This window comes from Anabas testudineus, chromosome 21 (assembly GCF_900324465.2).
Source record: "Anabas testudineus chromosome 21, fAnaTes1.2, whole genome shotgun sequence".
Classification (NCBI taxonomy): domain Eukaryota; kingdom Metazoa; phylum Chordata; class Actinopteri; order Anabantiformes; family Anabantidae; genus Anabas; species Anabas testudineus.
The window spans coordinates 7,548,058-7,565,137 of record NC_046629.1 but is presented as its reverse complement, the minus strand read 5'-3'; the positions used below and the strand labels follow the sequence as shown (position 1 = coordinate 7,565,137).

At 41.0% G+C, this 17,080-nt stretch overlaps 2 protein-coding genes across 6 annotated transcripts; both read right to left on the bottom strand.

Annotated features, from left to right (window-relative positions):
- Positions 1-74: 74 nt before the first annotated feature.
- si:ch211-269e2.1 (cohesin subunit SA-2) lies at positions 75-12,547 on the bottom strand. 4 transcript variants are annotated; one of them, XM_026377385.1, is made up of 33 exons: positions 12,448-12,546; positions 11,979-12,239; positions 11,088-11,241; positions 10,886-10,973; positions 10,241-10,405; positions 9,796-9,892; positions 9,594-9,670; positions 9,446-9,517; positions 8,682-8,886; positions 8,429-8,580; positions 8,248-8,321; positions 8,039-8,162; positions 7,717-7,815; positions 7,545-7,624; positions 7,356-7,463; positions 7,144-7,267; positions 6,922-7,027; positions 6,708-6,811; positions 6,542-6,634; positions 6,331-6,417; positions 5,958-6,152; positions 5,796-5,872; positions 5,623-5,710; positions 5,454-5,534; positions 4,736-4,828; positions 4,482-4,656; positions 2,187-2,323; positions 1,210-1,311; positions 967-1,118; positions 748-876; positions 475-665; positions 319-391; positions 75-238 (listed from the first exon to the last, which is right to left on the bottom strand). In XM_026377385.1, exons 2-33 carry the CDS (start codon positions 11,995-11,997, stop codon positions 112-114), a joined length of 3,648 nt encoding a protein of 1,215 aa, XP_026233170.1. In that variant the 5' UTR covers positions 11,998-12,239; positions 12,448-12,546; the 3' UTR covers positions 75-111. The 4 variants fall into 4 exon arrangements, with proteins under 4 accessions (XP_026233170.1, XP_026233171.1, XP_026233172.1 ...); XM_026377386.1 differs by having other exon boundaries at positions 11,088-11,213; XM_026377387.1 differs by having other exon boundaries at positions 11,088-11,144.
- Positions 12,548-13,554: 1,007 nt separating this feature from the next.
- Positions 13,555-16,956, bottom strand: si:ch211-218d20.15. 2 transcript variants are annotated; one of them, XM_026376664.1, is made up of 8 exons: positions 16,603-16,956; positions 16,220-16,413; positions 15,210-15,270; positions 15,057-15,124; positions 14,672-14,774; positions 14,272-14,390; positions 14,034-14,179; positions 13,555-13,953 (listed from the first exon to the last, which is right to left on the bottom strand). In XM_026376664.1, the coding sequence occupies exons 1-8, from the start codon at positions 16,661-16,663 to the stop codon at positions 13,845-13,847; spliced, it is 861 nt and encodes a 286-aa protein (XP_026232449.1). In that variant the 5' UTR covers positions 16,664-16,956; the 3' UTR covers positions 13,555-13,844. The 2 variants fall into 2 exon arrangements, with proteins under 2 accessions (XP_026232449.1, XP_026232450.1); XM_026376665.1 differs by having other exon boundaries at positions 16,225-16,343; positions 16,603-16,955.
- Positions 16,957-17,080: the final 124 nt, after the last annotated feature.

Here is a 17,080-nt window from a genome sequence, read left to right as displayed (position 1 = left end):
GTTATCTCGACATGCAAACAATGAAAACACAAGTTATAAGGTGCTTAAAAAAAGGAAACCGTCTTTGTCAGAGTTTAGGACGTCTCCCTGTGTTCCCCATCCTCCTCCTACTTACAGTTCAACCTCCACGGTGTCGTCGTCCGGCTCCTCTCTGAGGGCAGAGTCTTCAGCATTGAGTCTTTTAGCAGGAGGTTCCAGAGGGATAAAGACTGAATCCAAATCAGTTGTCTTCTGGTGGCTGAAGAGTTGAGATGTGATTACAGTATGATGAAGATCTGCTTTATCAATGAGGATCCTGGTGTAAAAATTGAGACTCACCTTGGGCACAAGCTGGGTCTGTGAACTTTACCAACTCTGTCGAGGGGGGTGGACACACAGGGCGACTTGTTTCCTAAAAACAAAACACACACACGTGATGCAGCTGGTGCTTGATGAGAATGAGGACATTAAAAAATCTTTTTCACTATGAAGTACCATCTAGTTTTTGTTTGGAGAAGGGAGAGCGATTGGGCAGGTGGAGCTTCCTGTCAGAGCTAACGTAGGACCCAGCATCATCCACTTCTGCTGCAGCTAACAGGGAGGCGCGATAGTAGATGAGTGGCTGCCAGCACTCCTCCCGGTGGTCAATGATGTGCTCTGCAGTGTGCTTCTGCAGGTAGGAAAACCTGAACAGACAGGAGGAGACATTCAGACATTTCTAAAAGCCGAGCTGAGCTTTCAGAGGAACCCTGTGTGCGCTGCACTTACACTGTCTTCTTGTCTGGTTTGAGCAGTTTGCTGGAGAACTCGCTGAGGATGGTTAGGTAGGACAGGTACGGCGGTGTCGGCGTTTCTGGAGTCTGGTTAAACTCTTGAAACACAAACTCGATCCCATTCCTGAACGTACCAACAGGCAAAGAGACTAAAACATGAACAAACAGCAAAAAAAAAACAAAGACAAGTAACAAGAAAGGAGCTCACGCTGACCTGTGGATCACGACGACGCATTCACGAAACTTGACGAGGTCCCCGAAGGTGAGAGCGAAGCGCCGGGCCAGCTCCTTGATGCTGGTGAATGTCTGGACTCCTGGGTGAGCCTGACCACCGCTCTCCTGCTCCTTTTTAAGATGCATGAAAAGCTGCAGAAAACAGAACAAACCATGATCTGGTCGCTCAAACACTGTGTGGCTGAAATGTTTGTATTTTAAATTGTGTACGGAGCGACTGTACTTGCTGCAGCGAAAGCACCAGCGTTCGAGCACTTTCTATCTTGTCCATCTGTCTGGTCCTACACATCGTCTCCTTGATGATGTCTCCAAAGTCATTATAATACTGGGGACAAAAAGGGAGAACATTTAAGGCCCTCCGTGTTACATTTACTCCTTTATAACTCAGATACTGTTGAATATTATTGTTTTTAAAGTGGTTCTCTCCTTAAATCTTTACACATATTATAGTTAACAAGACCATAACATTCAAATGAGGAACATGTGGAACACATCTGGATGAGACCTCTACATTTACATTATCAGCATCACCAGGTTCAGGAGTGAGCAATTAAATTAAATTGAATTAAATTATAGAACAAATTTGAAGTGCACTTGTATTTGTAGTGGAGTACTTTTTAGGCAAGTACTTGCACTTTTACTTGAGTATTAAGTTTGTGTACAACCACCAATTAGCTTAGCTTAGCATAAAGACTGGCAACAGGAGCAACAGCTAGCTTGGCACTGTTTGAAGCTAACACAACATATGTTCATCCCATCATCTCTGCAGTTTACAAATTAACATGTTTATAGTGTTTTAATCCAATCAAAGCCCAAATTATAAAAACTATTAATTTAAGGATTTATGTGCTGGAGGATATACTGGACTGCACACAACTATTTTCCAAATTCTCAGGCCACCACATAATCTTTTAAATTTTTAATTTTTATGTCAGTATAAAGAATTGTTATAAAATATATTTCAATAGTTTTTCAATGATGTTTAATATTCTTCTACTCTTCTGTTTTAGTTGGAGTATTAACCACGTTCCAGTAATCTAGAATTAGCTTCTTTATAATTAGACAAAGTGTAAATAAAAATATTTATTTTTTGGACAATACTATAATGTTTGAGCGTGTAATGCACAAAATAAACAAAGTTACTCAGTGGACTCCACTGTGTTTATTTACAGTAGCTCTCTGCAGCAAAGTCAACCTTACCTTCATGTAGTACATGAAGACCTCAGCTGCCACGCTCATCTCCAGCACTCCATGCACTATGAGTTTGCAGAAGGCTGCAAGCAGATTTCTTCGTCTGTGAAGGTCGTCGAGCCTCTCCACCTCAGAGCTCTCACTGACTGAGGGAGCCAGATGGCGTTGCAGCACACGGTTGGATGTGGAGTGGTCAGGAGAAAAGGGAAAGAGGAGTGATTAATCATATAACGGCGAGAAACGAACAAAGCCGAGACAGAAAAGTGTGCTTTAGTGAGTTTCGGGACAATGGTTTTAGCAGGTGGAAATCAAAGATAACATAAGACAGAGTTATGGTTGTGACACCATGTGGCTTCAATCTTTCACAGGGCTAATAAAATAGGCTCGGAGGTGAGCCAGAGTTAATGGAATTTTCTCACGGAAAGAGATTGCCCTGATTTTATGATTTAACTCGGTGCCCTTGCCCTCTGAGTGATCTCTGATCCAGCAGCTAATAGAAAACACAGTTCGTATGACAAAACCGTTACCAGGCAAATCCAATAAAACAATAGCGTTTTATTACATGTTCAAAAACCAATAATCCCATATTGTATTTGGTCGTACATTTAAGACTTTCCCATCCGGACAGTTATTGACTTCTCTGGACTCTCCCGTATCTGGATGCAGTTCGTTTCTGAGACTCAAAGCTATTGTAAAGATAATAAACGGAGTAGTTGTAGTCAGACATGAATGAATTCATAAGTTTACCTGCAGGACTTTCACAAAGAGAACACTCGCTACACATCAGCCTTGTTTTTCTCATTTTAGAACAGACAGGAGCATACTGTCGTCATCGGTTTACAAGCTGCATCACTTTGCATAACAAAGTCCAACATCCTCTCATACAAATTAGTCAACCTGTTTAAGTCTGAGGGTATTAACAGGGCTTCCTTTGTAATTAAGGGTCAATTGTCAGGTCACATTGAAAATCAGACCCCATTTACAGTCAGCAGGCGGCTCTGTACTCAGTTATTAAGGCGAACGTGTGGCCGTGCATTTAATATCTGCATGTTTTAACCACAGTGGGCTGCTAAAGGCCCGGGAACCACGATGCTGCTGTGGCAGAGTGAGAGTGCCACCTACTGTGTTACAACGCAACGTGTGTTCTGCTGGGTGTCCCGCACGCCGCCCGGGGACGCGTTTGTCAAACAAACCACTGTGAGGTGGCTGCAAACGTCACCGAATAAACAGATCAGTGGATTCAAATCAACAGTTTTTAAGTGTTGTCATTTTATTGTGTTGTTGTTGTTATTGTTTATTGTTAAAGTGCACCGTGTAAAAACCTTAACACAGATTTAGACACTTGTGGAATATCACAAAGGTAAAATGCTGCTTCTGCACCGATTCATCGGTTTTAATACAACATAATGACATTTTCTACATGATAAGTACTATGGTGTTTTTGTATTTTTAATAACATTGCTAATTACTTTAGTAAAAAATAATAATGATATTTCTTTCCCGTTTTTTTATTGTTTCGTCACCTACTGTGGTAAAAAATACCAAAACATTTAGATTACAAATATAGTTATTCTCTCTGAACATTAAAATATAGTCTAGCTTGTGCTTGTTTTATATTTTGTAATATACAGTTTAGTTAGTTAAAAATGCTAACACTTTTACTTTATAAGTTTTCTTTTCCAGCTAATGTTCTGTTCTTAATCATAAGGCAGATAAGGAATGAATTAACTGCTACGGTTTCCTACTAATAATGTTGTTCAGTGTTAGGATGAAAAAAAGAATGTAAAATAAAAATATGACTTTATTTTACAGATCTGTGGAAATTAGACATATGTTAAAATATGGAATGTGTTTTATTCATTGATCAACATTAGAGATGCACAACTACTATAACTAATTATTATTATATAAACAAATGTCAGCGTCTCTTAGAATTAGTACTAAATGACTCCTTTGAGTCCATCAACAGCTAAATACCAAATAAGCTTTTAGGAAATGATGATGCAAGTTTCCAGTAAATTACTTTAATTAATTAAAGTGTTACCACGACCTTTTCTCCACCTCCTTCACAGAAAAATCCACAATCTAGTAACATGACTATATTTTACATTAAAGAAGTTTAGTTATTAGCTGCAAAATCATCCACACTTCACTAAAATCTTGGTTTTTCTTCCTTTTCAGCATTAAGTGTAGGTTTTGATTCCTCCTGACACTTGTTTGAGGTACATTTTGGACTATAATATTTGGAGTCGGTGGTGTTTTGATGTTGAAAATAAGATTCATGGAAACACGCTGAGATCTCACCTCTGCTCTGACTCTCACAGTCTCGACCGGCAAATGCGTGTGCGCAAACGAAAGTCAACAGCGCCCTCTGCAGCTTGGGACTGGGCGTGTAGAGCAGGGGACCAAACGAGGTGGGATCCCACACATGGAGCTGGTAGGAATGAGCAGTCAGGACATCACAGACACCCAGAAAAGCCTGGAAGGGAAACAGAGGAAGACGTGAGAAAGGCTGGAGGAAACAGTAAACGGTGCAGCTGCAGCTTAAATCGTCGTACCTGTTGTCGCACGTTGTTGTCAGAGTGGGAGAGACAGCTATGACTCCTCTCACAGAACAGACGCAGCTGGAGCCTCTGGGCCACAGCCTTCTCCTAAAACACATTTTGACCTGATTATACTTGAGTTCTTCTACTTTTCAATACATGTATGAGCCCCTGCATCAGAGCCACTGTGTGAAAATCACAGATATTTATGACTACAAAAGATGAAAAATTATCCCAAAGACACAATGAATGACCAAAAAGACAAACGATTAATGACTCATGAAAAACAGAAACAACCAATAATAAGAATAAAATTGCCACAAACGTGAAAGATAACAAAAGATATGCACCAAAAAAGACACACAAAACCATAAAAAACAGACATGACAGTCAAAAAATATATTCTAAATAGAGAGAAGGTGATATTATCATTCACTGTCTTCTGTTTACTGCATAAAAGTTAAATTTGAATTCTCTTACTGCAGTCACTTTAAGGCTGACACTACTTATTCACTCAAATAATCACTTTGGATAATGCGATAACATCAATAATAAAACAGGAGAGTGAATAATATTTGTTTCTGCAGTCACTTAATCAAAAACACTCCTGAGAGAGATGCATTAAACATCTCTCGTCTGGTTGTTGTTTGTTGTATTTGATCTTTTATTATGTGTTTTAATTTTACACAGTTACCACAGAAGTTGAGAGATTATTAAAGCAGATATGACTCACTCTGGAGGTCAGGGTCTCACTACTTGTGTTGAGAGACCAGAGCGTGGAGTAAGACAAACACTGCAGTACTTCCTGCAGCACCTTTACACCAAAAGAGGAGATTAAGAAAAGAAAGAAATAAAAACACTTATAATATAATGTTTGTTTTAGGCGAGGTAGAACCCGGTACCTGAGGTGGAGCTCCTCCCTGGCTGCTCTCCACTGACAGGAGAGGAGACAGCAGCTCAAACAGCTTCCACTGAGAGAGGTCATGACAGCTACAACAACATGGACAGCACATATTTACAGCCGTTATGTACACATCCCTGACACATTACTTGTTGGCAGTGTTGGCGATCTTACTTGTGGAAAGCTCCGAGTTTCTTCAGCGTGACTAAAACTTCTCCAGTTTTCTCCTCGTCGGCAGAGAAACCGTCCCCCTACAGCAGAGAAATGGAAAACTGTGCCGTAAATGTGTTAATAATCTAAGAAAGCAAACCTTTCACCTCAGCACTTCGCCTTTACCGAGTCCTGCAGCAGCGATGTGAGCTGGTCCACCCAGCGCTGGACCAGAGAGTCTCTGGCAGCTCGGGTCACGGAGCACCAGGTCGTCTCCTCCACACACAGACTGAGGTATGTGCGGGCCGCGGCCTCCAGAACAGCAGGACCTGAGTGGAGGTCCAGAACAGCCTCCATCTCCTCCAACAGACAGGACACCACCTGCAGAAGACGAACGAGGTGGAGACACCGTCTTTAACCTTTTGATGATGAACTACATGAACATGCAGAATATGCTTCGCATTTATCTAAGATAAATAATAAGGTAGAAAAATACCAGTCATGCATGCAACTATGAGCGTTTGACCTTTATTAGGAATGAATGTATTAGAATGAAGACCTGTGTGTTTTTAGCCTCAGGGATGTCAACAATGAAGTACTGAGGAATCTTCATCAGGGAGGCGATAATGTCCGAGCTACCTGAAAACTACATAAACAACATCATCTTAAAAATAGATCATAATCGTATGTAAAACCCACGTCTGTTAATATATTAATATGCACTACATGTTAATATGAAAATAACCAGTTATAAAGTGTGAAGTAAATACCTTGGTCAGTAACTTTGGAAGCACCACGATGAGATGCTCAGTGAGTTTATTACAGTCATCAATCTGAAATTTCTTTTCTCTGGCGCTCATTACCTGCAGCATTAAGAGACAAATATATAGTTTCCCAATTTCTAAGATGTTTTAACAGAACATTTCTTCAGCTGACCTTCTTGGCTCCGCTCCTCCCGGCCAGAACAGGTCCCTCTGAGGCCTGACGCACCGACGCCACCAGGATCTCCACGAGCACTGCTTGTTGCGCCTGAGTCAGATCTAACACACACAAAGGAGCATAAAGGATGACTATAAGCATATTTAATTCACTCAACATATGGTAAAGTACTTGTGGTATAGTGTAATGTTGGAGATTCACACTTTCCAACCTGGACTGTCCTGCAGTAGTATAGATGTGAGTGTGGACCAGTCCTTCAGCAGAGCTCCACCACAGTCCCACAGACTGTCCACTAGGTAAACCACGTGCTTGTGCAGCTGTAGGAACAAACAGATAGACATGTAGGTGCAGAGTTAACTTCATTTTAGAGGAACACACACAGCACCATGTTCTAGATTTAAAGTAGGTCGATCAATAAAACGAATGCCTTTACCTCAGACTCCTGGTGAAACTGCAGCAGAGCTTTCAGTCTGGTAAATGTTTGTTGTTTATGTGCCTCTTCCTCCTCGTTGTTTTCAGCCTGAGTATCAGATGTAGAAGCTACAGTGTTGAGAAGCCTGAGAGAGACCAACAACATTCAGGTTAACACTGATTTAGTTTGTGCTTGGTTGGTTTTCATTGTGTTCATTGTGGAATTCAATGTACCTTGAGAAGAAGAGCTCCCCAGCAGTGGCTGCTAGAGGGCGCTGTGAAGAGTAAACAAACTGGAGCAGCTGCTTGTAGTCGTCTGGCGTGAGCACATCATCAGATGTTCTAAGGAATCAGAAAAACATTAGCGGCCAAACAGTGGCGACAAGTGGAAGTGGATGAGAACAACAAACAGACTGGACTCACTTAGAGATGAGAACCAGTAGTTTCATGGTCTGCAGCGCTACTTCACTGTCCTTATCCAGGGTCATGGAGATCATCCGGTCCTGGGACACAGAGACAATATGCATGACATCTGTCTTTTGGTAATTGTTTTTTTTTTTTTTTATTCCTTGTGGTCTTAAAGAGAACTGGTTACCTTAAAGCGGCTGTTGAACAGGTCTAGTTTAGGCAGGAGCAGTGGATCTCCATATAAACCCTGGAGACTTAACACACACTTGAGACGCACATCTGGTATCTGAAAGACAATGGCCCTGATTTACTAAGGTCTGTGTGCACTAAATTACTTCCAAACTTGATAACAACCAAAGTATTTAAGTTGTTTTATAAAAGAGAATGTTTAGTTGCAGGTTGAGTTGCAGTAAAAACAATATTTAAAAAAATATATTATTTACTGACGTACTCTTTTTATTATTTAAGTACTACATCACATTATGCTATATGTATTATTTGTTGTTTACCTTGTCATACATCATCCAGCCCATGTATTTGAGGTAGCTATCATTGAGAAATACAGAACTGTGAAGCTTCATCCACAAACCCAACCCCTCCATACAGATAGAGCGAATTTCAGGAAGCACGTCCCTGCACAGGTGCAGAAACAAAAGGAAACAGTGACTTAATGGTCTAATGCACACTATAATATTCTATGTAAATAAGGTTAATTTACCGATATCGTTTCAGAAAAACTCCTTTGAAGATGATGTCCACCATGCTCTCTATCTCTGTTCTCTTCTCCTGCAGCTTGACATGCACAAGGAAACGTGCACAGAAGCCACAGAGTGGATAAAATGGGACGTATTCACATAAAGCAAAGACAAAAACATTGTACAAAGCCATGTGTGTCTTACCTCTTTAAGCTTCTTCTGTATTTTCTCCAGCTGTGGAGTGTTTTTCTGTCTTGTGGTCTTTCTCTTCTGCACCTCACTCAGTTTCTGGCTGTTTTCAATCCCAACACTCAGACTCAGAGCTACGCCCAAAAGAGAGCTCAGCAGCTTCACCGCTTATCATGAAGTAAGTATCAAAAACCAGAATACAGGTCAGTTTACTTAAAGTATTTATGCATGTACTGTATATGTTTTTGCATGTTTGTACATCGCTTACCTGCTAGAGTGCAGGTGTGTCTGAAGGCTCGTACATAAGAGTTTGACAGCTCAGTGAGCAATGAGATGAGGGTGTTCATCAGGTAGCTGTCAAAGATGACGCTGTGCTGACACTGGTTCACCAGCACAGACACAAAATCACAGAACTCCGAGTGAAACCAACGCCCATACGGTCCAGACTGGGTGAGAGGATACTCCACACTGTCCTGCAGAAGAGAAGAGGAGAGATGCAAAGTGTTACTGGGAAAGGGAAGAATCCAAACAGGGTTTAAAGGACTTCAAAACAAGAGGACAGTTCAGCTGCAGCGTGATCACAGTGACCTTTGACCACCAAAATCTAATAATGAGGCGTAAAGAAAACAAGAAATGAATTCATTAGAGCTGCCCAAAAGTGATCACACACCAATTTGCTACTCCTATTTACTAACTGACAATTTAATTAAGCATTGCAATTAAAAATCCAATGTCTATAGAGAGGCACTAGTTTTTGAATAAACACTCACAATAAAGAGATAAAAGATACGTACGTTAATTTATTCTCCTCACTACAAAGTGACGTACTGAGTTTTATTATATAGAGTATGTTTTTTTAGGAAATAAGTGAATAGGAAACAGATGTCAGACAAACCACACATTGATTATTTAATACAAAACTGTTTGAGTCATGTTTGGACATAAGAAGCAGGTGATGAAGTAAATAAATATATGAGATACTTTATATGTGAATGTTAGAAAGAACATAGGAAGTAGTGAAGTACTACTGACAGTGTCCATGGGCCATGTTACTGTGAGGATCCAAGGAAAAGCCAGAAACCTCTTATACTGCAGACCAGCATCCTGAAACACACACATCCAAATGGTTTTAGCTGAAAGTATTAAACCTGATGCAGCAGAGAGACTGAAGACCTCTAACCTCATCCAGCTCCTCGACCATCTTATTCATCACGTCACCGTCTTCTTTGCTCTGACACATCTCTGCTGTGACCACACCTGGAAGAGCACAAACACAAACAGGTGTATCCATGTTTTCTGTGTGTGTGTGTGTGTGTGTGTGTGTGTGTGTGTGTGTGTGTGTGTGTGTGTGTGTGTTAACAGCTGTGCACGAGTTTTCTTGCCTTTGCAGCCACAGCACTGGATGAAGAAGCCGATGAGATCAAGAAGAGCAGAGTCTCTGTCCCTCACATAAGCCTCAATCCAATCATCGATCACCGCCTGCTCCAACAACCGGTCAAAATACAGGATAATATAACGTCTTATACAAGCTGATATTTTAAAGTGTTTTATACTGTTTATATCTTGTTTTTGTAAACAACTGTCAGCTACTCATCAGCTACATATCAGACTATCTGAAGATCCTGAGTGCAGCTCTAAAGCTGATGTGCACAAAAGCCAACAACAGGATGATCAAACTATACTTTTTTTATTACAGGTCAAAGGTGAACTAATGATCTATATCTAACAAATATAAAAATACAGTCTTTGACAGACCTTTCCATGAACAGTTTTGACTTTTTCACACAATAATGATTCTTAGACATTTTATCAGGCCAACTATCTTACCTGCATGGCACTCTTGCCCATGGTGACCACCTCAAACAAAGTGACTGCCTCCACATGCTTCTTTTTACTGCGGCTGCCTCCTGCTCTCCTGGCGCTGCTGCAGCCGGCTTTGGCACTTTTGCGTTTGACATTCTCTGAGCCCCCCTGCGCTCTTTTCCTTCGTCTCTGTGCAGTTTTGAAAATGTGACAGACAAGAAACAGGTGCTTGATAGGATCCACGTTCACATATGAATGAGTGTGCTGCAGCATCCTTAACCTTAACACTGAGTTTTTTAACAGAGAAAAATATCAATAATGAGGATTTGAAAACATAATAATCCTCATATTTAAAAATGTGAAAGCCAGTTTTTGGACAATTAATTGATTATCAAAATAGTTTCTGGTTAATTTTCTCACATTAAAATATCCAAACAATCTCAGCAATGCACCTCTCAATGAATCATTTCCACTTTAGATTTTTTTCTTCTGTGACCTGTCGAAATATCTTCCATTAAAAAAAATTGTGCTTTGATAATGAACAGGATACCTGTCTGACAACTCATGTATGTGCACTTTGATTACACTTCTCTCTACTCCTGCTCTTCTTGTAATAGTTATCGGCCATAAGAAGCTGATGCAATAAATCAGGAGTAGAAAACCACCTACCACGGCCTTTTGTCTATTCTCATTCCCCAACTCATCCTCTGAATGATTGACAGCACCTGTGGAGTTTGCCTCGTTACGAGAGTTCTTACTGGGAAGACCAAAACACGAAATTAAATCACATGAATAAATACATTACAACCAAGGACAAGGACACACTGACAATTAATGATAACCTGTCCACATTTTGGTAGCAGATGCTTACTTCTGCCCCGAGGTTCTGGATGTAGCCGTGGGCTCTGGTATCATCTCCTCCTCAGATCTATACACAAGGCTCAGGAGTGAGTCTCTGCCCCTCGAAAGACAGTATGATCCATGTTTGGCGTGAGAGCTGGGGTTAAAAGAAGCAGTCTGTGCAACTAAAATGATGGATACTTGATCAATAATAACCCTGTGTCTCCACAGAGATGAGCTTGCTGGATGTATTAATATTTAGCAAAGCCGGGCTGGCTGAGTATTTATACCTTTGAGTTTCAATTAGTGTCAATAGAATCAATACCAAACAAAAATAATCCATCACGTGTTAAAGCACATCCTAGGAACATCAACAGTGCTGCAATATTTGCATCTCTGCAAATGCTTGTTGTAATTTCCCACTGAGTGATCCATTTCTTCCTCCAGGGGACCAAAAGTTTCACTGTGTGGCATCTGTTTTAATGTCCGCGACACAGAAAAGCATCAAATATTCACATCTGAGAAGCTAGAAACAGGAAATATTTAACATTTACAGCTCTGCATTCACCTCACAAATCATATCCTACATAATAAGAAGTATTGATATGTGTGATTGAGGTGCTGCCCTGTTGTGACTGATGCTTTTAAAGGCCCCCTCCACTGGAAAGTTGCTGGTCCTGATACTATGAGTTGCTCATGGACACTTGGGCACAGTGTTTGTTAGGTCCCTGGAGGGTTGAGCATTACAGAGACGACCACTCTGCTGTTTTATCACTCAGTTAACGAACATGCATCATCACAAACACCCAAATACCTGTGGACATTTCCTGCAACAGTCCTAATGTGCATTCACTGTGCGAACATTAAAACTGACCGACATGCAATCAAACAGGTCGGTGGGGGTTTAACTTTCCAAACTTACCCTCTTCACGTGTCTTCATTCCTGCTTAAAGTTCACTAATGGATGATTTTAACACCAAATGCTGTCAGGCTGAATAAATTAAAACATGTCTCCTTCCTCCTCTGCCCCCAACTCTCACAGTCAAGCACCAGCACAGCCTAGCCGCATCCCGATTGGCTGCCGCAGCTGGGCGGACCCGCGTGATTGGATGCTGCAGACGTCACTCCCAACGTAGTCCCTCCTCCGGCGGCCGTGACCTGCAGACGTCAGCGATGTAAACATCTGCAAGACGCGACACTTTGAGCCAGGACACATGTGGCACGAATCATATTTAGGTTTTAGTCTAATACAGAACCTATGATCAACAAATAATACAATCATTACATTTATTTCATAACTTTAGTTGCTTTAGAGATGCAGATTCCTCATCAACCAATAAATGAAGCTCTATTATTACAGATAATGATGCCTACAGAAATGCAGCCCTTACTTTTACTTGACTGCTGAGTTTTTGCTGCCTCTGATTAACCAAGCTCTTTGCGCCTCTGGTGTATTTCAATTAACCAGTAGCTGTTAGCTCAGATGGGAGCTGTCTTGGTATTTCCTGGTTTTACATTTTGCATGAATTGAATTGAACAACAGGAGGAGCTGTTTACTCACAGATGGGAATAAATGTTGTTATCAGCATTCATTACATAAAAAATGCTTTAAGGCTACAATCCTCTTTTTCTTTTTTATTACTGCCAGGGGCATATCTACAGTTTATTTGCAGGATGGTCACACTGATATAAAAATAATTGATCATCGTTAAATCATTACCTCTCTGAAAGAGCTGCAACAAAAACTGACCATCACCATTTTAGGGTTAGGTGTTTCTAATAAACCGGAAACTGAACGTAAACGTTTCTCTGATCACCTACCAGTGGTGGAAGTACTTTTACTCAAGTAAAAGCAGTAATACAAAGGTGTAGAAATACTGTGCATACTACTGCAGAGTCTGTTATACAGCTGGTAACAGTGCAGCAACCCTACCTTACCTTTATCAATCTAATAATTAGAATTCAAAGTACTTCATGTATTGCTGCTTAGCTTGTGACTCTTGCTCTGGTTATGGTCGTGCTTTGTATTAGTAATCCAATATCAAAAGCAACTAGTAACTATAGTTATCAAATGTAGTGAAGTAAAAGTGTGATAGTTGACTCTTAAATACAGTGAAAAAGAAGTATGAAGTGGCAGAAATTGAAATATAGTAGAAATACCACCTTACTTTTACCCATGAAACTGAAGCAGGTCTCTCTCGAGCACTTTACTTTAAAGTTCATCTCCTTGGTCTAGATATCTGCTCGCTTTGCACATCATTTCTAAGCTGCTTTGAATAGAAGCGTCTGCCAAATAACTAAAAGTAATGTAAAAGTAAACACTAATTAAGTATATGTACTTAGTTACTTCTCACCTCTGTCATTTATTTGCCATTAACCCAAACTTTTAGCATAAAAATGTGTTTGTGTAGTAAGAAGCTGAAGGCTGCTTTAAATGTCTGAAACACTGAGGACAGGCACAGACCCACAACTGGGAGAAAGCAACAACATCCCCCTATTTCATTCAACTTTATTATTCCACTTCAGGTTAAAAAACTCTAACAGTAGTGCAAGAAGGGACTCAACAAGCGCACATTTCCAAACAACTAAGTCACCATAGGGATTAAAATGGGTCACATTCAGAAGGACAATTCAAAAACCTACAGAATTTGTAAATGAAGTGTTCTCGTCCGATCCCACGATAAGTCGAATCAAACTGTGTAGCACCTTTTCCCAGTTCATTAGAAGCAGGAGACTCCTGGAGAAACCCGGTGCATCAGAGCGCCAGGTTTCAATTTGTCGGGGTGAGTCAGGACAGGAACTGGGACATGAAGGTCACGGCCTGGTGAAGGTCCTCTGTCAGCTCCTCCGGCAGCGACAGCACCACCGACGTTAATCTTTGAGTTAATTCTAACATCCTGCAGGGAGAGAACAACGTGTTTGTCATCAGATAGTTAATCATCATCTCCTCCAACGTAGCGCTTGTACTTAAACTCACCAGTTGATGTAGTGAGCAGCCAGCTGTGGCTCATGTCTGGAGCTTTCCTCTGTCACCAGAGACTGTTTCATCTGTTTGAAATTCGCTTCGATATCTTTCTTGATTTCAGAGAAGACCTGAATTCCCCTGAAAGAGCTGAGGACTTGCTGCAATGAAAAGCACACAGCAACTTTCACTGGAAACAAAACAGACAGAAAATATAAGAAATTATAAGAATGAAAAGTTTTATTCTCCTTACATATATAACCGATAGCTGGTGGGCGATGTATTTATGACTTCCAAGGTGCCTGATATCTTCTTCCAGCTGCTGACTCAGCACAAGGAGCTGGTTCAGTTTGGCAATGTGGAAGAAGTATTCTGCAACAGAAGCAACATTAGTTAATCATTGTGGACGTGTTTCGATCATGTAACTGAACTAGAACGCAGTCGTCTGAACTGTAACTGTTTAAACTACAAAGCATTCACCAAAATAGTAAATTATTACCATGATATATTAGAAACACACTTTAGCAGCTTTTGTACTTTTTAAAAATATCTTGACCTGAAGTACAGGCGTCATCTTCTTGCTTTCTAAAAACCTACGCATACTCTGCGAATTATGCTTTTTCGTGATGGTGAGAACATATTTCCTATCCCACCGTCCATTGGCGGCCTCTCGAGCATGTCCACAGGGCTGCCTTGGATGAGAAACACCTCTACGCGAGGAAACATGACTGACAGACCCACCATGTCCAGGTAGTCCTATGGAAAAAGCACACAGTAAATCAACTATCATCTATCATCTACTAGTAATCTGCAAAGACATTTACTGAAAACAATTAAATATAGTAAAAAATATGCCAAGTATGGCACAGGTGTCTTTGTATTTGGTTTATTCCTATTGTGCATAACCTGCAGCACCCTAATGTTCAACATACTGAGCAGCTATCAGCTAAAAACACTTCCTCACATTCACACCAGATGATTTGAAGCATCTTTAAAAAGACACAGTATGTGATGTAAGCGTCGAGCGTCAGACGATACCTCCAGCTGTGGCATAGGCTTTGGTAGATGTTCAAGGCACTGCAGCATCTGGTCGAGAATCTCCGATCCTTTAAGAATACGCCACAGAAATATCAAACATACAGGAGCTGGTCACGTCTAACTAATTGTTGAGATGAGAGTAGTCACACATACCTTGAGCCTGGAAAGTGTCGGACTCCTCTGGGCTGCAGCCTTGTCCCAACTGCTCCTGGAACTGGAAAAGAGAATCTGTCAACGTGGTTGCAGGTTAAAGGAAGAAAGAGCTGTACGTAATGATGGGAAATGCTTCTGAAGAGTACAACGGGCTGAACATCGGACCTGAAACCAGTTTATATGTGTTTATATATAAATAGAACAGATGTTTATGTACTCTTAGGTCTGTAACTGGTGGTAAAGGTACCCAAGTAAGAGTATATCTGGACACCAGTTTGTTCAGAAGACGACTCACAGGGAGTTTGACCTCTCTGGATACTGTAAATGTATTTATTAACAAATAAACCAAGGTGGAAAGTAACTGAGTATTTACTCAAGTATTGTGCTGAAATACAACGTCAACATACTTCCATTCTACTACACTTCAAACAGAAATATAGTACATTTTAGTTCACTGCTTCTATGTGACAACTGTATAATACAGATTCTCAATATAAAATATGATCAATTAAAAAAAAGATTATCTATTATTATTATTATTATTACTTATTTACCACCTCACTGTACATTAAGTATTTAAAATTAGCTCCAGATTCAGTATCTGTGACATAAGTCTCTAGATATATAGAGATTCTTTATTTCTTTTGTTACTAATAAGTTTAACTTTCTTTTAATGTTTGTTGTTCATGTTATCAACAGCATTAAGTTTAATACTGTTTAAAATATTTAGTTTTTATCAGAAATATATATTTTAGATCATGTACCACAACCTCGGTAAAGAATTATAAGTGTTACTTCAATACAGTACTTTAATATAGTATTATTATGATTATAATCAACACAATCTACAGGTATATGAAGTAATTAAGACGTTGTTCGCTCTGTGTTGACTAATTCAACGTGTTCTTGGCAGTGAGTAAATTCACAGATGGATACGAATCAAAACTGCAAGAGATGAGTATGAGCTCTGACAACAACAGAGGGACTAATGAATGTTGACTTCATGTTACCCAACCTGCTGCATCTGTGCCCGGACGAGGAGGTCGAGCTGCCCACAGAGACACAGCATCTCCAGGCCCACCTGCTCCGGACTCAGCTGGACGGGCATCAGAGGTCTCTTCACCTGCAGATCCACTGAGAACAAAAGCAGGCAGATGATCCTCAGCAGGCCCTGTGCCACACATCCCCATTCCCCTCCAGCCCTCTATAAACACAAACAGTGTGCATGTGGGTGTGACATCCTACAGGTGCAAGGGAAGGACGGCTGATGGGGACTGAATGGGAGTGGTCAGTGTGTGGAAACGAGACGGACACACTCCTCCAGGAGGGGATTGAAGCCAAACGCCACAGTCACAGCCTGAAACACAGACTAGCAGGAGATGCTGGGACCTACCTTTGAAAGCCTCATGGTAAACGCACGGCTGGCAGAGCGGCTCTGATGCATTCACTGCCATGTCTGCCTGGAACCGGCGGCGATTGTCCCCTGTTCACCTAAAACTGTTCCGCCGACAGAAGCCACATGAAGCTGGAGGACAACAGATGAGGGTCCGTTTACTTATGTGGTTGCATTTCGTCGCAAGGGGGCTGCGTTCGCGTGTCAAACCTGCAGGAAGGATGGAGAAACGCCGACACAATGGTCCCTCATCCGTAGTTCGTGGTTTCCTCGCAGGTGACGATGCTCACACGCAGCCGCGGGTTGATGAGCGCACCCATCACCTCAGGAGGATCCATGTAGGAATTAACGAAAATAAATAAATAATTACATACACACTGTCCACGCCCTTTCCAACAGGAGTCGTGCACAGTGTGGTTTGCAGCAGTGAACACCCCCTCACACACACACACACACACACACACGGGGAGCAGGCTTT